This window comes from Xyrauchen texanus, chromosome 37 (assembly GCF_025860055.1).
Source record: "Xyrauchen texanus isolate HMW12.3.18 chromosome 37, RBS_HiC_50CHRs, whole genome shotgun sequence".
NCBI lineage: Eukaryota > Metazoa > Chordata > Actinopteri > Cypriniformes > Catostomidae > Xyrauchen > Xyrauchen texanus.
The window spans coordinates 24,087,602-24,112,090 of NC_068312.1; the positions used below are offsets into that span (position 1 = coordinate 24,087,602).

Genomic DNA, 24,489 nt, shown 5'->3' on the forward strand with positions numbered 1-24,489 from the left:
TGAAATGCAGGATTAGACCCCGAAGCCGCCGCCAGGCGCCGCCATTTGCGCCATTTAGAATTTCAGCCGCCGCCAGCCAATAATTTCGTAAGCCAAATTGAGAAACATCTGATAAAGTTTGGCTGAGCCGGCTAGAATTATTTGCATCAAATAATAATTCTATCACATAGAGACATACACACACGAAATATATAAACAATACACAAGATCTATTTTCCCACTGGATTCATAACAGCACAGTCTTGTGCTCGTTGCTACGATACACAGACTCACAGTGAATTGACGACCAATTAAAATTGCTCGTTTTCCATACAGAAGAAGCAATGCATTTTTTTCTCGCACTGAGGTGAAATGGTGGAAAGAAGCAAGCAACGTAATTTTGATCTCAATTCTCACATACTTTCCTAATTCCTACTTACTTTTTTTTTTTAACTTAGGCCTACCCAGACTTTTGTTAAATCTTCAGGGCACGGTTGCACAAACACCTGAATCAAAGATTGATGTTATGAACCAAATATTCTGGAACGGAGAGATTTATAGCACTGAACGTGATATTACTGCAGTAACAAACCACCGTTTCCACATTGCTAATTCACGACGCATGCTTCAGTGTACATTGAAGTGAAATGTGCAAAACTTTGTCCAAAATAATACTGATAACAGTGTGTGTTTATATTAAGGCGAGACACGGCAGGCAAAAACATCGGTTTTTTTTACTGGTAAATTTTGAGATTTTTGGATATTTGTCTTCAATAACATGTCTTCTTTCAGACTTGTGGTGAAAAAAAGTCTGAAATACACATTTAGGTCTTTATTTTACTACACTTCGTCTGTTTGCATCTGTAGATTTCTCATAAATTCAACAAAAGTTTGCGTTCTTAATCAACATACTTCTCTGCGATCTCTGCCGTCACCCTCTCATCACAGTATTGCATTTTGTAGAAATATAGTGTAAGCCATGCATTGCTTGGAAATATTGAGATCTAGTAAATCAGTATAACATAGACATCTGTAGACATGAAGTGGAAGCTTCAGCCATTTGCAGCTATGAAAAGTTTGGCGGCTGCAGCAGCCATTTAGGTTTTGGCTGAGCCGGCTAGCCAGCCAGTAACTTCATCAGCCAGCCATTATTCTTCATAATGGCTTCGGGCTCTATGCAGGATTCATTCAGGTTTTGTGCTGAGGAGCCGAGACAAGGTCTTGGACATTTCAGGTGGTAATACAGCATTGTGGTAAGAGGGACCAGGGAAAGAGGTTACAACAGTAACTGAGACATTCCCCTTCTGTCAATCATTCTACATTGTGTCGATGTAGTGACACTATAGGGGTCCCTATACAAAAACGCCACAACAGCTGAAATGTGTTATATGAACTGCTGATGCAGGTGTAAGCAGGCTACTGTGAGCGTAAGAACAGATGCACTCGGGCTGCACATAGCCTCCTCCAATACCCCAAAAATGCACGGAGGGGGTTTGCATGTGGCAAATACCTCACATGGGCTCAGGGCCGCACATGGAAGGGGCGCGACGATAGGTCCTGTCCTTCGAAGGGGAGGAGCTCTATAAACACAGCGACCGGGGCAGAGAGGGGTCTACTGAATTCAGAATAGTTGTACTCTAAGGTACTAAGTGAGCTGTTTTTTGTTTTGTTTTTGTATTTTATCTGACACTACCCAAAAAATAATAATGCATAAAAATCAATGTTATTGATAATCATTGACATATCCCAGACTGTGATAATCCAAAAAATTAATTTCCCCTTAACATTAAGTATATGGAAAATAATTCATTTTTATTTCTTTTTAAAAAACTTCCGTGGCATTAAGTAAACAAACTGGCATTTAAAGGATTCAAATCCTTAAAATGAATGAATATTTGGTAGCTATGATAAGGACTGATGTTGGTTAAAATGATTAACTCATTGAAAGTGGAAAATAATATTAATATATAATATTATTTTGGCAGTTCTTGGCATGGACATTTTTGTCCTCTAAGGACCTCTGAATAACTTTTTTATTGATGCACAAGGGTTAATTTAGATTCATTTAAAATAACTGTTCATTTCATAAATTCTTTTGTTTTAATTGTTTCAAAATAATTTATTTCATTTTAGCAAACAACAGCTATGTTTAATTTTTTTGATTGCAAAAATCCACAGTAAGAGCCATTATCTCCAGAGAAAACTTGGCACAGTAGTGAACCTTCCCAGAAGTGTCCGACCTTCCAAAATTCCTCCAAGAGCACAACGATGACTCATCCTGGAAGTCTGGGTACCATTACATCTGGCGTAAATCAAACACAGAATTCCACAAAAAGAACATCATATATGGTCAAGCTTGGTGGTGGTAGTGTGATGGTGTGGAGATGCTTTGTTGCTTCAGGGCCAGGGTGACTTTAAATAATTGAGGGAAATATGAATTCTGTTCTCTACTAGAAATTCCTATATGAGAACGTCCGGTCATTAGTCCGTGATTTGAAGCTCAAGCGCAACTGGATTACACAGCAAGACAATGATACAAAGCATTGGAGTAAGTCCACCTTTGAATGGCTCAAATGAAGCAAAATTCAAGTTTTGGAGTGGCTTAGTCAAAGTCCTGACTTGAACTCATTTGAGATGCTGTGGCAGGACCTTAAAGGGGCAGTTCATGCTCGAAAACCCTCCAATGTGGCTGAATTAAAGCAGTTCTGCAAAGACAAGTGGGCCAAAATTCCACCTCAGCATTGTGAAAGACTAATCTCCACTTATTGGAAGCATTTGGTTGCAGATGTTGCTGCTAAAGGTGTTACAACCAGGTATTAAGTTTAAGGGGCAGTTCGTTTTTCACATGGGTGATATAGGTGTTGGATAACTTTTTTGCTTATATACAAAACAATATATATACATATTTTAAAAACTGTATTATGTGTTTACTCAGGTTGCCTTTGTTTTATGTTATATCTCATTTGAAGATCTAAACCATTTAGAATGAAAAACACACAAAAATAGAAGAAACCAGGAAGAGGACAAATACTTTTTCACATCACTGTAAATAACAAAATGCAAGTATAAGCAGCTCCACACACACAAAAAATACACAGTAAGTACTTTAGTTGATTAATATCACCCAGAGTTTGTGTGAGTATAGTAACAGTAAAACTGAAAAATAAAGTGTGACCAATGAGGTTTACGTGTTAAATAGTTTTTCTGATCCAGTTTAAAACTTGAGTATATGTTCTTGTCATGAATGCCTGGAAAGTTAAACTTTCCAGGCATTCATGATTTCTGATTTAAAATAAAAATAATAATATTAATAAATCACTTTATAGATGATCCTGAGGCAAATTTTCTAATTGTACGGCTGGTAATTATCCTTTACATTAATAGATTTAAATGATTATACTTATCAGTACAAACGTACCAGATATAACCATCAACAGACCATTGTTACACTGTCTGGATCATTTAATTTTACGTATCAATACACTGTATATTCAATGCAATATTTTAGATGTGCCAGGGAAAATCAAGTGCATGGTGCAATTATTTTGTTGTTTTTTAACTAAAGAGTCATCCTCAATCTTTGATCCACAAACATAAATATCTAAAAGGTACAACAGATCTGTTCCCTTGTACTGTACATCACAATATCTGTGATGTTGATCTGAACTTCAAAAAAGCATAAATACTTTCACAATGTAAAGTTCAGATAAAGAAGACATGATTTATTTGGTATGCACTTAATTTCTGCAGGCATCTTTATAGACTGAAAGTAAAAGTATTTTTAAAACTGAAGAAGATAAAGACGAAACAGTGTTTCACATAAAATGAAAATAAAACCCACCTTTATTTTAGCTACAGCGAGGAACCATATGAAAAAAGATATATCAATCGTCCAACACTTTTTACACACTTGTACAATTCCAATTCTGTCTAAATCAGAAGAACAGTAGAAGTTGAATCCATGGTAGTACACCACAGCAACACAGAATTAAATACAGAATTCTCTATACAGGTTGCACAGTTTTCTTTTTTTTTCTTTACAAGGAAAAAACACTGTAGGCACACAAAGATAAATAATTTTAAATATGACAAATAAATATAAAGGCATGATTTGTATAATTTGCAGAGTGCATCTAACAGTACATTCACCCTCTTCCTGGACAATTCTGGCAAAAGATAATTTGAGTCTGTGAAACATCTCGGTCTGATTGATGATCATCAGAGTCTGTGATGTCCACTGCAGTCATATGGAGCAGCCACGAGCCACACAATTCTGTGTGTGTGTTTCTGTTGGTGTTCAAATCAGAGTGTATTTATTTTCTACTCCTCAGTAAATGTTATGACATCATACTGAATGCCTTGTTGCTGCAGCTGTTCAAGTTGTTCAGGTGTGGCCTCTGTGTAAAACGTCTGCTCCTGAGCCATGGCTGCATCTGCAACAGCTACACACAAACAAACCCATCAATCACATCACTTCCGATACACAAGTGACGGTTGCTTCCAGTGTTGGGGGTAACACGTTACAAAAGTAACGCAATATTTTTTTTATTTTAGACCATGATATCAGAGTTACATTTGAAATAAAGTAACACGTAAATTTTGTACACCTCTACTTTCCCTATATGGTGAGAAATCAGTAGACAAAGTGTGCAAACTTCGGGGAGGAGATAGTGTGCATGATAGGCATTGTAGTTCTTTAGAGTTTGAGGCCAGAGACTATTTTGCAGAGTCAAGTCACTTCTATTTAAATGAATGGGAGAAATTGGAATGTCCAACCAGAAGCTCTAGCACCCAACAGTCAATGGATGTAGAAAGGAAGTCCCGCCTTGCAGGTAAAAGAGCCAATCACCTTTTAGATACAAGTCAATCAACTCGCTAACGCGCATGAGCTATAAATGCTGAGAAAATTGCTTGTTTTAGGGTAATATGAGGTCAACATTCAGATGAGTGAAACGTGATTGATTCATATTAATACACACTGCATTAAAAAAATTAATCAGTAAGCATGTTTAAGCAGAGGGATTATAAGATTAGTCTTCCACAGGCCATGACATGATACACAGGGTGAAATACTTGGATTATGCATCCAAACTGCTCTGTTACAGATTACTGTAACTGGGTGACTGGGATGAAAAAGCTGACTCTGGATCACTGACTCCATGCAAGTTTAGACATTGATTGTGTACGCAGAGAAAACATCTTAATTTCTAAAAAGATTATACATTTTTGTTTTATAATAAACAAGTAGTTTGATTAATGAAACAAACTGTTTTTATGACATTTTGGTAGCATTAATAACGATTCCATTCAATTGTATTAACACACGCATTTGAAGTTGTATGCGATCAACCAGTGGCGTCTGTACGCACAGTGGATCAACTCATAACAAGCATGCACTGAGATGACTTCAGAGAAAAATATTATTTTATTGTCCGTCACATTACTTGAACTTGTTAGGCTGGCATTCCCCACTGAATTTTATCCTGACTTTTGAAAAACATCTTAAGTTGACTCTGACATTGTCGACGGGCACAGCACATGATGGCATATATGATGCAGGTTCAAGTGTTGGACTTTGCTGCTTTAGGTATGACCATGCCATGTTGATGGAAAAACAAATCATGCATATTCATGTTATTGATTCTTTAAAATAGATATAATGTGAAGACCTACTTTCTAAATATCTGTTTGACATGAGTGCTGTACAGTAGCTAGCATGACCTGTAATGTCTCTTGTATGCAATGCACTACTTATTTGCGTTGAATGCATAGCATAGCAGAAGAGAAAATGACTGTGAGATAAAAAGTAACGTAAAAATAACACAAAAGTAACTTAACGCTTTACTTTCCATAAACATTCAATTTTAATTAAGTTACTTTTTAAAGAGTAATGCAATATTCTAACGAGTTACTTTTAAAAGTAACGTTACCCAACACTGGTTGCTTCCATCCCTCAATATTCTCTCTTACATTACCACAAAGTTATTTTACACATTTTGCTCTTGGCACTGAGGGTGACCAAACTTGTCCAGGTAAAGTATAATAAGGTCAGAGCGGGTGAAAGATTATACCTGTGACAGCGGAATGGGCGGCAGCCTCCAGGTCCTCAGGGGCAACAATCTGTTGCTCAGCAGTGATGGGAACATACTGGATCTGTCCATCAATCTGACCACCACAGAAGAAAGTTAAAAATAAACAACAATGTGAAATATTGATTATAAATATGATTCATGAAATAATGAAAGGTGTTGCTAAAAATGGTTTAGTGTTCTTAAAATGTGATTATTTGACTCAATATATTGTGTGTGCTATGTATTTTTATGCATATTATAATTGTATCAGTTTGTTACTGATGTCATACCAAAGTCACACTACTGAAATAATTTGTACGTTGAGTGTACTGAGAAGAGCACCATTTGAGTGGCACACAGATTTGCTGGCTATGTGTACCAAATATGTTCCAAATGGGTTCCATTAAGAGGTTTCATGCTGGTTAGGACGCTGCCTTAGAAAGCTGCTGCCTATATAGGCAGTATGTAACTGAATATGTTTTTGGGAAAGAGCATATGTGTGCTTTCCTGAATTGAAAAAAAGTGTTCACAGACATTTATGCTTTTTAAGATATGCAGCAATGCAAAAGCATCAGTATTCGTGTTCTGCTGTGAGTTCAACCTGCTGCTCCTGCAGAAACGTCCCATCGTGTTCGTAATGAATGTGAGTGATCTCTCCATCCTCCATCTAGAAATCACAAACAGAATTTTTTTTTCTTTACTTAACGTCCTACAGACCAAGAATGACACTCTAAATGCATTTCAAGTTGCAGTCACAGAACAGTTGAGCCTGTTCTAATCTTTTAAAGGACCTTTCATTGAAAACCTCTCCTTGAGGATTCTGGACCTTTTGGTTAGAGATGTCCTTTTGTAAAGACACACTAACCTGAATGTGATTGCCATCAGACACCACCACATATTCCCGTGGTATTAAGTGCTGAACTCCGTCCTGGGAGATGATGTACTGGACCTGGGAGAAACATGCCATAGGAAGGAATGATAACCATCAGAATGTGATTTGCATTGATCATGAGTGCATCAGGCTCTCAATGAACCTGTTTAGTGGCATTGTTTCATTCGGCCCTTACAACATTAATGAGACATTGTCCCATCTGAGACAGCAGCTAAAAGTCATGTAAATGTAAGCAGAATCAAAAAAGTGTTAGAAAACTAGTACCTCAGTGACTTGATTGTCTCCAGTCATTAAGTGCTGTACCGTCTGTCCATCAACTGTTGTGATCTGCTGAATATATGTCGCCTCCTCCTGAGAAATAAAGCATTTAGTCTAAAACAAGTTTTTCAATCTATTCAGTCAAATCTAAATTTACCTTAAACCTGGTAAAAGAGAATAATTAAAGCTTTCAGTCCGTTACAAATAAAGTAAATGCAAGCATACTGAGCTGCTCTGTGATTGGACAATGGCCAAAAAGAATTAGCCAATCACAAGCTCTTCCTCTCAGAGTGCCAGAGGGTCAAGGTTTAATCGGTTAGCATGATCCAGCTAGCACCTTTCATTGACAGCCATTCAAAAGTTGTCATGTATTCTGTCTGACACACATACAAACGTAGGTGGCATATAAATCGCAAAAAATAAAAGTAAGTTTGTTGTCAAAAGTGATACCAAGAAACCTGTTCTCTTTAACAACTTTAATGGGTACTCCATCCATAAACAGCTCTGGTTCATTGTGTAGTGAACGAAGCCAATAGAAATGCATACAGATGGTTTTTGTTTGTGAGAACTTGAAATCGTTCTGTGTTGACATGGAGTGCCTTTTGTTTATCTTCAATTGGATTTTTTGCTGGACAGTATTCATGTACTTGCTCTTGTAGCAAATGCATATATCATCTACAGCTAAACTACAGAGGACATCAGAGCCAATGCCTTTTGGAATGTTATTTATTTTAATACTGAAGAGGGTTACTGATAGGATACTTCCTTGAGGTACTCCAAGTCCTTGTTTATGTAGGTTAGACAAGGTGTTTGCTATTTTAACTCTAAAAAGTCTGTTCGATTAAAAAAAACTTTCAATAAAGTTTGGCAGTCGACCTCTAAAATTAATTTGGTACAGATCTTTTAAAATGCCATGTTTCTATGTCGTGTCATAGGCTTTCTCCAAATCAAAGAAGACAGCTACAATGAGATCTATTCTGGTAAATGTGTCACAGATATAGCTTTCAAGACAAATAATGTGATCTGTAGTGCTTCGACATTTCCTGAAACCACATTGGGCATTACTTGTGTGTTGTTTAGATTCTATTATCCATATCAGGTGATCATTAACAACCTCTCCATTGTTTTGCATAAACAACTGGTTAAATGCGGTAGTTTTATGGGGTCGTTATGGTCTTTTCCTGACTTTGAAATGGGTAATATTTCTGCTTCATGCTAGGCAGATTGGATTTTTCCTGATATCCAGATGGAGTTAAAAATTCTAAGGAGCATTTTCAGGGAAAAGTGGATTCTTTTTCAGGGAAAGGTAGATTGATAGTGGATTTTATCTGGTCCAACAGCTGTGCTGTGGGATTTTTTAATGGCTCGCTGTAGTTCTTCCATAGAAAAAGGTTGGTTGTATGGCTCTGTTACTGGAGCTAAAAGTTAATCTTTTCTTTTTCTTGTTGAGCAAGAAAAGTCGAAAAGCAGGAAGGCAGTTCTCAATAGATTAATTGTTTTCGAAAATTTTTGCTAGAATGTTTGCAATTTCTTGTTTTGAAGTAAAGAGTGTGGCATGCTGATTGTTGTGTTTTTGAGGACCGTTGTTTTTTCCCTTCATTTTCCGTATAAGGTTTTTATGATGGAGTAATTGTTGTCATGCTGGAAACAAATCTACTTCCTTTTTTACTTCATTATTCACCATTTATAATACTTTTTGCTCGTGCTCTACTCATCTTGAGTTTGATAAGATTTTCAGTTGATGGATGTCTGAAGAAAAGTCTTTCAGTTTTTTTTCGTCTCTTTTATAGCTTCCTTAAATGTATTATCAAACCATGGAAGTCGTCTATGTTTTAGATTTAAAGATGTTCTTGGGACTGTATCATTAGCTATAGATATGAGCGTTTCAGTGAAATTCTGCATAACATCTGTCTTATATAAGTGTTCTGTCTCCTGGAAACAGTGTCATTTTCTCATGACAGAGGGTTTGAAACTGATACTAATTTTATTTTTTAATTTGCCATCTTTGTACATTTGTTTCTTCCTCTCTACCTTTGACGGTTACTATGATTGGGAAATGGTCACTTCCACAAAGGACATGCCAAACTTTCCATGATAGATCTAAAAATAATTCAGGCTGACAAATTGTTAGGTCGATTGAAGAGTACGTTCCATGTCCTGGATGTAAATAGGTATTCAATTAATTATTTAAAAGACATAAGGTGTGGTTATCTATAAAATCTTCAGTCTTCTTTCCTTTTGTGTTACAGTGATTACTGCCCCACAAAGTGTTATGACTATTAAAATCACCCATGAGATTAAAAGGAGATGGGAGCTGAGCAATAAGGTGATCTAGGTCCATGTGTGTCAAGTTTAAATTTGGAGGAATGTAGATAGAGATGACTGTAATGGTTTTCTGCAAAGTCAGGCATACTGCTGTTGCCTGTAGGCTGCCATTAATATTTATAAGACTATGGATTACATCTTTTCTTATTAAAATATTTGAACCACCAGAAGCCCACTAGTCATTGGGGCCGAAAGTGTTAAAACTTCTAACATTTTTAAAAGAGAGTACCGTCTGGTGTTAATTGTGTTTCTTGAAAACATATGGTTAGAGGGTTAATAATTGCAGTTAGACACTCCAGCTCCGTAAAATTTGCCCTGATACCACGACCCATTACGGAAAATAGGGACAGTTTTCTTGGTTCTGCCTTTAGGGTATGGACTTCTACTATGGTGTTCATTCTCTTTCATTTCCACATCTTTTGATTGTTTTGTCTTTGAGGTTTCGTCTTGGGATACTTTTGATTGTGAAGAACTTGCCTTATCATTGTTTTTATTTGCCTTTTGGTTTCCTGTTATTGAGTTCTGACTGGAGTGAATGTAATTTAGAAACGTTTGCTCTGGGTTCCGGCGTTCTTCATCTTTGGGGGGAACATTACTACTGTTAACGGTTTGGGGTTTATCTTTATGCATCCAGGTGATATCTGTCTGGCAGTCTATTGTTCTCACAGCTTTATTTTTGCAACAGAGGTGAAGGGTTTATTCAGCGTAAAAGGGACGACACCATAATTTTATTTGCTTCGAGATAACTGATTCTATTAGTACACCTGATCTTCTGTACTTCCTTTTCTTTGATCCACATGGGACACGGTTTTGATGCAGTTGAATGCTCACCTGAGCAATTACAACATTATGATGGTTTTTCCACAGCTCTCTTTGTCGTGGCCTACCTCTCCACAGTTACAACAGGTATGTTTGTTGTTGCAGCCATTAGAACCATGGCCGTATTTTTGACAGTTGAAACACTGCAGAGGGCTGGGTACAAATAGGTCCACTGGAATTAATTTAAGGTGAGGACGTACGTACCAGTTTTAATTGTGCGCTCTTCTCTCTTGATTATTATTCTTTTGACGTTCACGTTCACAGTCAGTGAAGTGAGACAAGTAGTGGTGTAACATGTGCTTTCTTTGGTTAATTAAAGACCAGACGTGTTGCTGCATTCTGGATCATTTGCAGGGGTCTAATTGCACATGCAGGGAGGCCTGCAATGAGAGCATTAAAGTAGTCCAGTCTAGTTTTGACTAACAGAGCGGAGATACTTTTCTAAAAATATTTGTTTATTTTCAGAAGAAAGAAAGTCATTCACATCTGGGATGGCATGAGGATTAAACGATGAGAGAATACATTTTTTTACTGAACAAATGTGCGCATTCCTGTGGTGCTATCAGCCAATCAGTGCTGTCAGGACTTCATTTGTGGCTCCAGAGTAATTTGGTCGCACGACATTTATGGCTCATAAGCAAAGATGGCTCTATTCAAATCACATACTTCCAGGGGGGCCTGTGCCAGCTAAAAACTGCCATTGACAAGAATATGAATGTTAACGGATAACTTATTGGGATATACCTGGTCAGAAAGTGTCTGATCCTGGGTCACAATGATGTGCTCCTGACCCAAAGCCTGTTGTAACCTCTCTGGGCTGATCACTGCCTGACCGGCTTACAGATATAGAATACACCCACACACACACACACACAACACGAGCAAAATAATAATTTAGCCGGGAAGTAGAAGTATTATATCATAATTGTAACATGGCAAATCTTCACGTAATCAGTTGTGAGGGAGAGAACAAGGCTGTGTGGGATTATTTTTATATCAATTAAATGCATCAGTTTCATAATGAGTAAAACTGAGAGACAGTAGTCAACACTCACTCTGCAGTGTGGCTAAAGCCTCTTCATCACTGTTAACAATGATGGTCTGCTGAGAGGGGACAGAGCGGCTTTTAGGGAGAGAGGCCTCCTGAGTGTGAAGCCTCTCCATATGGAACTTCAGATGGCCATTACGGTTGAACCTAAAAGAGAAACTTAGACTCAGTGTGTGCTGTCTTTATCCACCCTATACGTGGTTAAAAAAAAAAAAAAAAATTTTTTTTTTTTTTCCACAAAGTACCTATTCTCTAATCATAACTGACCAACAATATTTGAATGTTGCAGAATAATAACAAAAAAGATGTATATGTGATAGAAAAACAAATCAATACTTCAAAATAGAACAGACCACCAAAGCTGTCAAACAGAGATCAACAGAATCTGAAAATAATGAAGAGTCATATATCATGTGTTTCCTCACCTTTGTCCACAGACCTGACAAGCGAAAGGCTTCTCGTTAGTGTGTGTCATCATGTGGCGTCTCAGGTCTTTCTTGTTCTTGGAGGCAAAACTGCAGCTGGTGCATTTATGAGGCCTCAAATAAGCGTGCATGGCCATGTGAGACTAGGATTATATAACTTTATTATAAGCATTTCACACACCACAATTATTCTGGACAAGGTCATGGTGCCAATTTATTTTTTAAACAAATCATGAAAATAAAATCTAAAAGAAAACATTGATATAAAATGTAAATGATAAGACCCTCATACCTTGACATCTGGCCAGGAAGGTGCTGTGAAGTCACAGTCAGGACATTTAAACGTTTTGGGGTCTATGTGCGCCCTCTTATGGTTCTCCATGTCTGAGCGGCCATGGAAAGCTTCCATGCAGATCCGGCAGGAGAAGCGTTTGTTGTTGAACTGTTGAGAAGAGGGTGATGGACACAGAGAAGGGGAGCCTGGAGCTTCACTGCTCAGCTGCAAGAAAATTATTTCATCAATTGTGCTTTCCACCGGGAAATAAAAAAACATTGATTATTCTTTCTGTGAAGTACCAATCCCAATCTCACCTCCACCTGCTGCAGGACTCCATCCGTGAGACCTGAGCTCAGGTAAAACTTCTCTTTACTCTCTTTCAGAGGTGCAGTGGGCTCGGTGCTCACTTCCATCACCTGTGGCTCAGCCGAGGGCTCCTCTAAACTGCTCTCACACACACACAACCATAAAGGATTATCATCAATAAGGTTTTGTATACTGCATAATAAAAATAAGTCTGATTCCACTACTGAAACTGCTACGATTTTAGATTTTTCTATTTATATATTTTATATTATATTACCAGAATAATAATTTGAGTGTAAGTTTTAACTGAAAAAGTAACATAATTTCAGACTTTCTAGGTGTTTCTGCACGTGTCTGCTGTGTTTTTCATTTGCTTTCCTATGTAAACATGCGCTAGATGGACATCTTTGACCATTGCACCACGTCTCACTATATTTTCCACATTTTTAAGCACCGTGTCAGATTTACAAAAGAGTCATTTTTGTAAACACGTCAAGACACCTGCGTTCTGTTCTATTCGTTGTGCTGTGTCTAGTCTTATGTGCACAAGAACGCATTCAGTCTTTACGGCCCCTTAGAATGTCCCCCCTAATAGCAAGCACTCAAGCTTGCATGGACTCCACAAGGGTGCACAAAATCTGGCGATCCATGTTATCCCTGCATGAGAAGGAAATCTGAATTTTTAAAAAAAGCATTTAACATGATTAGTGACCTTGAAATAGTGCAGGATCTTTATTTTATGACATTTAAAGACACCTGTGTGTTGTTCCAGTGGCAGGAACAGCCTGTTCCACCACACTGAACTCTTCTCCCTCATATGTACTGATGCCAATCTCTGCCACTTCCTGTGACACACCAGTAGCCTCTTCTTGCTTCACGGTACCTTCAGCTGTCTCAAACGCCTCCTGCACCACAGTATCTCCATTCTCTGACACATGGAAGGTCACAATCTTTTGAGGTTGACCCCCAGAGCCAGCTCCAGGCCAAGACCCAGTCTCCAGAGTCTTACCATCTGTTTTCAGCACCGCCACCTGAGAGGGGTCATCACAGAGAACGGGCACTGCTTATATTCTAAAGATAAATGCTATGCTGGACCTACTCTCCTTTTTCCATATAAGCATAGCATAATGCGATTCACCAGGAGATAAAGGTCAAAAAGTAATCTTATGTCAATATTCTGGTGACTTCTAGAGTTGCTCCAATATATGGAACACCGATTTATCAGCCAGATTTTATGAAAATAATAACACCATTGTAAATCAGCTATTACCATGAGCAAGGCAAAGTTTCTTAATAATTACTTGGGTACATACAGTGATGTTGCATAGGGTTTTTCTGCATATGAAATCACCTACACCAATAGTCATTGATAATCACTTAAAATACCTACATAAAAGAAACACATCTGGAAAATGTAAAGCATGTTGGGTGTTTCTTGTCCACATGTCTGTATACACAACATGCGTAACAAAACTGACTGAGCTGTGAAAAAGTGAAAAAGTTTATTTTGTAATTCTTGTCCCATTTTTCTCTCTTTCTAAAGAATAAAGGATTTGAGTCAAGTTATTTTTTATTTTTTGTATGTTCTGTCATAACAGGTAAAAGCTGTTTAGTGCAATTATAACAACCTCTATAAAAAAAGGTAATATTTGAATTTTTGTTTTTTAATTTTTCTTTCAAAGTGAATGTCTTATAATTTTAAGCCAGTAATGCATCCAATTAACAGATCCAATCCAATAATGCTCAATGTAAATTGCTAAATGCCTTTGTAGGGGTGTAATTAAACTGTGTTTATTTACAAGAGTAATTCAAAAGTAAAACAAAAATCTGGTTAAAAAACAATTCTGAATCAGTATTGGCCTATAGTTTTTTGGTATCTGAAAAAATGTCTAAAGCGCTTGATTTACTTATTGGTACTTTCATATCCTATCATTACTATCCTAAATATGTGTTTTTATCACCTTATTCTATACATAAAAAAAGACAGACGACAATGTGTCAGTATAGTACCTGCAGTTCTCTTGCGTTACTCATGTTCAGCAACAGGTCTAGGGCATTCTGGGCTGAGAGGTCAGCAGTCTGGGCTGAGCAGGGATAACAATCAAATTTACCACTGTGAGCTGACTATTAATATAATACAAGATATGTGACGGCAAATTCAAAATTACACACAGCAATTTAAGTGGCTGCCAAAATAAAAAGGGCTCGACTAGCCTTAAGCTGGAGAACTTTTCTACTGACCTTGCTCGTAAATTATGGTAGTGTTTCCCATGGACTCAATGGTTTGGAGAGTGATGGGGTCCACTGACACCTTAGAGTATGAAAGAGGATTATCTTATTATATTAAAACTACATTACAGGGCCCAACTCATTCATGCATATTTAAATGCTTGTACTGTATATAGAGTGGCAGTGAAATGGTGATAAAAGGTTGATGGTTTGAATATAGATAGAATATAGAACAAACACACTTTAAACAAAACATAAAAAAAAAAAATAGATTTTGAAATGATAAATCGGTAGATATATTGTATCACAATGAAGACAAAAAGTATTCAGACACTTTCTGATTGTCAAAATGCTGTGTGTGAGTAAAGTGTCCAAATACTTTCTGGTGCGTGTGTATATTCACAATTGTGCCCTGAAGTCCCTGCGTCTCATGCTGCAACCTAAGGTCTTCAATCTGCTGAGAGGTGAAAACAGGTTTCTGGCGGTGACGGATGGGCTCCTCAGGGTGCACATGACTCCACTCCTCGAAGGCCTCAGGGTGACGACACTGCACATGCAGCCGAAGGTTCTTCCTGTGTCGGGTCGTGAAATGGCACATGTCACAGGAGAAGGGCTTTTCACCTGAGTGGGAGGTAATGATGGACAGATATGGCAGGTCAGGAATATTTTCAACACTTTCAAGAAAGTTAAATATGTATGACATTACAAGCTTAATGAAACTTCCAGTAGTTATGCAAGTGGTGGTTTAAAAGGCTATTAAAAGTTGTAGGTTTGATCCCATCTATAAGTGAATTATGGAGACCTGTGCCTTTGAGAGGGTAAAGCTGATACAGAGAGATATCTGTGTGTGTCTTTGCAAGATGTTTGTTGTAAATTGCTTTGGATGGAGCAGTTTATTTTTTTGTTTTAACATAGTAATTAACATACAGTCTAAATACTTTGTGACTACTTCATTACATTAAAATGACAAAAGATGTTTTAAAAGAATATTCTGGGTTCAATACAACTTTAGCTCAATTAACAACATTTTGTGGCAAAAAAAAAATAAGAAAAAAACAGATAAAAATCGAGGTTACAGTGAGGCACTTACAGTGGAAGCGAATGTGGCCAATTCCTGGAGGGTTTAAAGGCAGAAATTTGAAGTTTATAATTTTATAAAAGCACAAATCAATTCTTCTGTTAAAACTCCTCATGTATTATTTGAGCTGTAAAGTTGTTTAAATTGTAATTTTTATAGTCATTATAGGGTTTGGTGACTAAATCGTCATGGCAACGAAGTTGTTAAATAGGCTATAACGTTACATAAAATCATGCTTACATATTGTTTATGTCTTGAAGCTATACTTGAAAAAGTCAGTATTCTGGCCCCCATTCACTTCCAATGTAAGTGCCTCACTGTAACCTTGATTTTTGCTTTTTTGAAAAAAAAATAAAAAGGAGGTGCATGTAAACATTCATTTTTGTGGTAATCAATATTATTTCACAAATGCTGTTGATTGAGCTTAACTTGAATTGAACCCAGAATAACAACCTTTAAAAACAGTGAAGTTCTTATTCATAATGTGAACTCACCTGTATGTTTAATGGCTATGTGGGACACCAGGAAATCCTCTTTACTCGTAGAGTATTTGCAATCTTCACATTTGAAAGGTTTGTCATTGGTGTGGGATAGCTGATGATTGAGCAAGTTTTTCTTGTCATTGCAGGTTATTTCACAGAACTCACACTTAAACCTGATAAAGGATAAGAGAGCATCACTCTTCTAGCAATCTGTCCTAGTATAACCACTTTATGGGCAATATGTGCACTTATGCCTTGTTAAAAAAGCATTAACCAAGAGCATAAATGTAAAGCTGAACTTCAGAGTGTTTAAGACAGAGTTTAGCTTTTAGGGAGCAAACAGACACATACACTGAGACCTAACATCTCACTTACAAGCTGTTGCCGCAGTTTTGTATGTGTGTGAGAAGATGCATTTTGAAAGTGTAGCGTTTCTTGAAGGATTTCCCACACTGCAAGGTAGATATATTTTAATTAGAATAAGCAAAGAATAAATCCTGTCCAACCCATAAAAACCAGTCCATTTGTCTATCTATATGCACAAAATATTATTTTACATGCCAAGCTACAGCACATTACAATTTCAGCAATGATTAGCTGTAGATTTAATGAATGAATGTTACAATTATATAGCGCTTCTCTGACACTACACTCAAAGCGCTTTACACAACACTAACACAATACCTCTCATGTAATGTGTTGTGATAAAACCCAAGGGCATTACTGACCTGATTCCAGCTACAATTCCGGACAAGCCCCCATACTTTGCAAACCACAAGACTAAAGGCAGAGCAACATGAAGGGGAGGCCACACGAGGATAAGGTTTAAACAAAAAGTATTATTTATTTTAAAGTCAAAAGTAACAATCATAAATAGGTAAAAGAAAAAAACAAAAGAAAAATCAAATCAAATTAAACAAATCAAGCTGCTGGTGAGGGGGGGCAAACACTCCCTTTTTATAAATAGGGGGCATTTGGCCAGGACACAGGGGTTACACCCCTACTCTTTACGAAAACTACCCTGGGATTTTTAATGACCACAGAGACCTCAGTTCAATGTCTCATCAGAAAGACTTTACCTTTTTAACAGTACAGTGTCCTCCAGTTAGGACCCAAACAGACCACAGGGTGAGCATCCTCTGCTGGCCTCACTAACACCTCTTCCAGCAGAAACCTTAGCTTTCCCCATGAGGTCTCCCATCCATGTACGGACCAGGCTCAACTGTGCTTAGCTTCAGTGGGTTACCCAGGTGAGAACTGCAGGGTGATATGGCTTTCCTACCTTGTCACACATGTGAGGCTTCTCTGTGCTGTGTGTCTTCATGTGCTGCGTGAGGCGTTTCTGCATTGGGTACACACGGTGGCAGATGGGACACGGAAACTCTGACACTTTGGGAACCTGTAAAGGATTAACGTAGGACTGCTGTCGCATGAAAAGCTACCATTTATCAAACCATTAAGAGTTAGAGCTAGTTCACCCTAAAATAAATTTCACAAATAAATGCCATCATTTACGCATCCCCAGGTTTTTTCAAACCCATATGACTTTTTCCGTGGATCACAAAATTTAGGCAGAATCATTGCATCAGTCTCCATTCACTTTCATTGTATGGGAAAAAGATGCAAAGAAAGTGAATGGTGACTGAGGCTGTCTAACATTATGCATAACTGCTCCTTTAGTGATCCAAGTAAGGTAGTAATATAGGTTTCGAATGACTTTCTAAAGGTGCTAAGATGCAGATTTTCTTGACAGGGAGATGCGGTTCTCGTTTGTGCACATCGTTTTCGCATGCCTGTACTAAAAGGGAATCACAAAGCAGCTGTAGTGGGCATGCGTCTAATGCTTTAGTATTCTCTTGCGGTCAGTACACTTTGCAAAGCAACGCGAGCCAATCTAGAACGCACAAAAACGAAGTATACCTGGGCCTTTATGGATTACTTTTATGCTGCCTTTATGTGCTTTTGGAGCCTCAAAATGTTGGTACCATTCACTTGCACTGTATGGACCTACAGAGCCAAAATATTCTTCTAAAAATCTTCATTTGAGCTCAGCAGAAGAAACAAAGTCATGCACATCTGAAATGGCATGAGGGTGAGTAAATTATGAGAGACTTTTCATTTTTGACTGAACTATTACTGTAATGTAATCCTAAACTGATATATCATATGAATGAGAGTATAAGATGCAGGTCATGTGATTAATTTAAATGTGATTGCTTGTTGTTAGTTAGCATCATGACTTCTGGAATCTTACCATATCTGTCTTCCGAGTCCTAAACGGGATTAGAAAAGTAAAAAGAATATTAATACCACTGTAATAAGATTTTATATAAAGTATGAATATGAAATTAATTCAGATCAGATTTTTATTCATATTCCAAACAAGTGAGCATTTTAAAATTAGATTTTTAATAAGCAAATCTTATAAAAATAACATGACAAGAAACCATTTGAAAGGAGATGTTCTCATGTGTCAGGTCTTACTTGCTTTTGTTGTGGACAGCCGAGTGCCGGATGACATCTTTCTTATAAACACTGGAGTAATCACATGACTCACACTTATAAGGTTTTGTACCTTCATGATTGAACATGTGCTCCTATGGGATACACATATCAAGAATGTTAGAAAATAAGCTTTTAGGACTTTATGATAAAAATGCAAAGAAATAGATAATACAGACAGAACAAGAACTAAAGTCAATAAATCACAGTATATTCAATAATATCAAATATTTGTATGATATGTCAATGATTAAGATCTACTAATTGAAGCATGAATTTAACCTTGGTCCTCAGTTGAGGGGATCTGGTTCTTACTTTGAGTGAGGACCAACGTTTACAGCAGTAGCTACACTGCAAACACTTGAAGCGTTCAGGGTCATTTCCTTCATGAGAATCCACATGGAAACGGAGATCCTCTTGTGAAAGAAAACGGGAGCCACAGATCCAGCAATTATGAGGCCTTAGTAGAGGCTTCAGGGATCTGTAGTACTTACTTAAAAAATAATATAAAAGAAAATGAGACTGACAATCCTGAATATATAGCTACATCTTTGAAATTAATGTCATTCAAGGTTTTGTTGATTTGTACAAATCAACCTATCAAAACCTGCTTTGGATGATCAATGACTGGTAAATCCTTCATCACATACTTGCGATTCATGTACTTTTTGTACTTCTTCTGAAGGAAGCGTTTAGAAGGCCGTCCTCGTTTCCTTGGCAAAAACTCTATGTCATCAGGGCCAGTGTTTGATGAGGGATCTTTGTTCTCTGAATCTGACTGGCTAATGCCTGGCTCCGCTGTACTCCCATTGGATAATGAGGAGGTTCCGATCTCCAATCCAGTGGAGCTTGCCTCTTCAGGAGCTTGAGGGTCACCTGGATAGTTTGTCTGAGACACTGCTGGTGCTTCTGTTTCATACACAGGTGAAAATATAATTTTCTCATAGATTTATAGTACACTTTCTTGGAAATGTAAATTTTTGTGAATTTCTCAAATGACCAGCTATATAGAAGAGCTATATAGAGGTTTTATTGCAATTCTGTATCCTGGGAAAACTAAATAAATACACAGATTTTTTAAACTGACCTGAGAAACTTTGGGAGAAAATGAATTTGCGGGGTGGGCCCACCATTCTTCTGGGCCGTTTACGCAAAATAGTGAAAGATGAGGAAGAACACGGAGGAGGAGGAGGAGGTGTGCTATGACTGGCAGCTGATCTGAGCCTAGCCTCTTCATCAGCTGGCTTATAATCACTGTCGCCTAAAAATCCAAATAAAAACACATGTATTTAAAAACAGGACATTATGGACTTTGGAAAATGCAAACTGTATTAAATTAACCCCACTGACCTTCAAGGTCATCAATGGCACCAGCATCAATGATGTCATCATCCTCTTCTTCAGGTGGCTCTTCCTTCTTGACTTCAGAAACGGGTTGCTCTTTAGTTTCTGATTTTCGTGGACGACCCCGGCCACGTTTTTTGGGGGGCGGAGCACCTTAGTGTGAAACAAGAAAATTGATAGTTGACCCAAAAATGAAAATTCTATCATCATCATTACAGCGACCATAACCAAGGGGGGCAGAACCTAGCGAAGGGTCATTTATAACCTGTCGTTGTTTACCTGGTGGTTTAAAATGTCTGTCCCTCATGTGGTTGATGAGCGTATCCTTGGAGACACTTTTATATGGGCACATCTTACACTTAAACTGCTGTACAATCACCACCTCCATCATTTCCTCCAGCTCTGCCATATCTGGGGTTCTGTGCTCTAGTTCAGACACCTCCCCAGAGTCCAACACCTCAGGCTCTGTTTGGGTAGAATAGTTCCTGCTGCTACTTATGAATGGTCCAGGCAAGCTGTCACTGCAGTACATTTGATCAGCGAGCTGCGAACCCACTGTGTCGGCCAGTGAGTGGCGAACAGCACCCTCATCCGCATACGGCGTGTCCTGCGGCATGTACAAATGTTGGGACTCCTCTGCCACACTCCCTTCCTGCTCTGAGCCTGAGACACGCTCCCTGTAATCCACGCTGCTGTCGATGTAACGGGAATGCCCCGACTGCTCCGTCCCTTCTGCTCTGCACTCCAAGAACCTGTCACTGCATTCCACAACATAGCGCGAGGAACAAAACGGCCATCTCTGAGGGCTAGAATTCGTACCGCTGCACTCGGCCACGCTGTAGTTCGTGATCCCAGAATAATGTGGGGTTTTGTCTGGTTCTGCTCCTGAGCACTCAATGCATCGAGCCTCTCTGGTCTGGTCTGAGTCATCCCCTTCACTGCACTCAATGTACTGGGAGTGCTGGGTCTGGTCTGGGCGGCTGCTACTGCTGCCTTCTTCATGTCCATAGTAACCAGAGTGTCCAGGCTGGTCGGGTTCCACGCTGCCCTGCGGGTTATCTGATAGGTCTGCTTGATCCTGGCATGTGGAGGTGGGTCCATCCGCAAGAGCTTCAATGGCAATGCGACTCAACAGTGCAGAGGAAGACATTTGAGGAACCACTGGTGCTCCTACACATTTAACACACAGGAAGTCTTATTAAAAAGCCAAAACAAGTCCACTCTTCTTGTATCTTTTTTATTTTTGTTAAAAAAATTTAATTAGGCAAAACTGTGAGTTTGAAAGGTCCTTTCCATCCATGAATGTGTAAGTACAGTAATACCAGCAAATTTGAGCCAAACCAGAAATATATAGATTTGTCACACATTAATTAAGACTAGAATGTGATCAAAGGGGAAAGAAAAAGTTTATCCATGAATGAAAAGTGATAATTTACTCATGCTGATGCCATTTGAAACCAGTGTGATTTGTCTCATCTTGTTTTAGCAGAATGGCTAGGTTGGTAGGAATGGCAGGGGCTGTCAAGCTCCAGAAAGTACCAAAAAAGGTAGAAGATTTGGAATATAGCTATTTTTCTGCCAATTTATTGTTCTTTGTTGTATTGAAAAGAGAAGATGAACATTATTCAAAAACTAATTTTGTGTTCAACAGAAGAAAGACAAATCAACCAACATAAAGGTTAATAATGACACAATTTTCATTGCTGGGTTAATTCTCCCTTAAATTTAAGACTGCACTTTAACTATGAATGATCTGTATTGTTCTCACCATCATCAGGTCCTTGAAGTATCAGATACTGTGTTGTCACTGCGCTGCCATCTTCTGCGCTCGTAACGGCAATACATCCTTTAAAATGGACATTGATAGAAATAATGTAACCAGCATTTAGTGTATATGAATAAAACATCAAAGATGATAATGACTACCATATTAACTACCTTTGGTGTTATAAAAATTAAGAAGAAAAAAAATACTTAAAAACGTATTACTACATTGTCAGTGTTTTTCTACCATTCATAATATCAGGTCCAATTGTGGATTCGATGATCTTGTCAATAGCCGAGCCAAGATCTGAGGAGGTGGAAGCAGTAGAATCAGAAACCATCATTCCTCCTTCAGACACAGCACTGGAATGCACCAGGACCTGGACAGACTCCGACACCAGGACCGATTGTGTCACCGTAGAGACGCTAGACACACTGGTTGATTGGGCGACAGAGGAAGAGTCTGGGAGATGAACTCTTCGCACATCTGTGCTTGAGCTGGTCTCTGGGATAAAAACCTACAACACACCAGATAAAGTAACCTTGATATGAAATCTAGATTTACACTTTAGCATGTGGAGCTACACAAATGTTAATGTTGTCTGTCTTACCACAAGTCCCTCAGAACTCTGTCCTACATGACAATCTGATTCTGGGGCCTGGGCAGGAGCAGCCGAATCGCTGCTATCAGCAGACATGGCCTCTGAAGACTCCATGCCCATGCCACTTTCTGATGGCTCCTCCATCCCAGAATGTCCCACATCACTGCTGCTCTCCACCTCCATCTCCTCCGAGTCCATCTCTGCTCTGTGAGAAAGTGTCTGTGACACAATATTATAGCTAGATTGGACCGAGTGCCCCGAGAATGATACTGAGATGGGCTGCACTGTGTGCATCTGAAAACATGGACCAACCTACATGTTTAGTTTAGCTTTAGCCCAAAGTAAATTGTACGGATACTAAAAAAATATTTAAAATGTAATATTTGGTTAGATTCATGATCCTATACAGTTAATTGCTTGACAATCTTGTATACTACCGGTAACTTAATCCAAAAAATGTAATTACTTATTTCATTAAAGTTTGATTATCTGTATTTTACATTGTGACACATGGGGTGGTCATCTATTGCTAAAAAGAGATATAAGCCAAAGGGAGATGCGCATTACTGTTTTGACTAACAATATCTTTGAGTCATTGCCAATGAATGTTTTCTGTAGTGAAATAATGCCAAATGAAAAAAGAATATTGTTAAAAAAAAAACATGTGTCAAGTTCGTAGAAACAGAATATTTATGCCTAAATTGGTTTAATAAATGTTTGGTAATTTATAGCCTACCATTTTCAAAACATATCAATAAATAATTAATTTTAAAATGTCATGTGATTAAGTATTAAAGTACATCCTTGCACTTTAAATAAAAACAGTGTACACTTTATATTAATGTAACAAAATATTCAAGGTAATATTTATTGGTAAAATATTATAATGTTTTACAAATACATGAAAACAAAACAAACTACAGGACATTAACAAAATTGTGGGTTTTAAAAAAATTATATTTAAAAAATTATAAAAATCTCAGTTTTATTTTGAAACCTCCCACTAAATTTTGTCTTCTCTGTTTTATGTTTGTTTTTGTCAACAAAAAAGAGGGGCAAAGAGCACTTTTATAAAAATCGGTATCGGATGATCTTAGTGTTAATATCGGCCTCAAATTTCCTGATCAGTCCACAACCAAAAAAATCACAAGCACGAAACATAATTCTGAATCAGTTTAATTGCATTATAAATAGTACTCCCTGGTGAAAATAAAAAGCTTGGTGACAACCAATTTAGCACGTTCTTATATGGACTATTCGCAGGAAAATATAGTCAGCATACTTCAAGCACACACTGCACTTGATAACTCACCCTCAGGACAACAGCCCGACAACAACGTGGACTTTGTGTTAAATGCACTTGATGAACAAAACGTCATCTAAACCATTTGGATTTCACCCAGTGTAACACTGATAATACCACCACACCACCTCACATTTTATAGCTAGGATTTGGGCATTTCTCACAGAACAAACTTCTCAAGGACAACTGCTTGTACACGGCTTGGGTCACTGTCCAACATTAATACCACCAAACGTCTTTTACAACAATTTGAAGGGAAGAAAATGTATCTATATTCATTTTAAAACACGTATTTCTTCACAGGACTGATTGGCTACTAGTTGCTTGCTTTCAATCCCTCTAAATGCGTGTATATGTGCTGCCCTTTCTCCTGCCTGATCGTGCAGCGCCATTTTCCCTCCCGCCGCTCTTGGATTATTTTTTCCGCTCAGGCGATATAAAGAACGACTCGGGGACCTCGAGGGCCTACACGGGCAGGGAGCACCCAGCCTGCCGGAATATTTTATCTTGCCCACCATGCAACACATTGTGTATATATATATAAACAACTTGCCCCACTATTTAGAGCTATAGAATTTTCTTACCGTAGATGGACGACTGTTCGCTCCTCTCGTTCGCGAATGAGGTTAAATAAATTAGGTGTTCGAAAGCGATTAGTTGCTAGTGTTTCTAGTCGGGCGCCATCAGCGTCTCCTCGCTTCCTGTTCTCATAGCTGGCCGGAACTCATTTATCCGTCACGAGGAAAAGACGAGTGAGGAAACGCGTGCTCGCTTTTAAGTTATAA

General features: G+C 38.1%; 1 protein-coding gene across 3 annotated transcripts; it reads right to left on the bottom strand.

The window, feature by feature from the left end:
• Nucleotides 1-3,714: 3,714 nt before the first annotated feature.
• LOC127631238 (zinc finger protein 335-like) lies at nt 3,715-24,428 on the bottom strand. 3 transcript variants are annotated; one of them, XM_052109305.1, is made up of 28 exons: nt 24,289-24,428; nt 22,411-22,620; nt 22,047-22,317; nt 21,804-21,881; nt 20,315-21,205; nt 20,042-20,188; nt 19,779-19,952; nt 19,342-19,600; nt 19,007-19,184; nt 18,674-18,786; nt 18,444-18,462; nt 17,472-17,588; nt 16,565-16,641; nt 16,202-16,362; nt 15,033-15,250; nt 14,642-14,711; nt 14,411-14,484; nt 13,157-13,431; nt 12,409-12,538; nt 12,110-12,316; nt 11,818-11,960; nt 11,400-11,539; nt 11,089-11,168; nt 7,207-7,293; nt 6,916-6,999; nt 6,652-6,717; nt 6,051-6,144; nt 3,715-4,421 (listed from the first exon to the last, which is right to left on the bottom strand). In XM_052109305.1, the coding sequence occupies exons 2-28, from the start codon at nt 22,597-22,599 to the stop codon at nt 4,300-4,302; spliced, it is 4,464 nt and encodes a 1,487-aa protein (XP_051965265.1). In that variant the 5' UTR covers nt 22,600-22,620; nt 24,289-24,428; the 3' UTR covers nt 3,715-4,299. The 3 variants fall into 3 exon arrangements, with proteins under 3 accessions (XP_051965265.1, XP_051965263.1, XP_051965264.1); XM_052109303.1 differs by having other exon boundaries at nt 11,089-11,180; XM_052109304.1 differs by having other exon boundaries at nt 11,089-11,180; nt 22,411-22,606; nt 24,289-24,375.
• Nucleotides 24,429-24,489: the final 61 nt, after the last annotated feature.

Coding starts and splice junctions, on each gene's coding strand:
- LOC127631238 (XM_052109303.1), bottom strand. CDS start 22,599: ATGGACTCGGAGGAGATGGAGGTGGAGAGCAGCAGTGATGTGGGACAT. Junction 20,189..20,314: donor CAGACATTTTAAACCACCAG/GTAAACAACGAC, acceptor TTTCACACTAAG/GTGCTCCGCCCCCCAAAAAA. Junction 7,000..7,206: donor GAGACAATCAAGTCACTGAG/GTACTAGTTTTC, acceptor TGTTTCTCCCAG/GTCCAGTACATCATCTCCCA.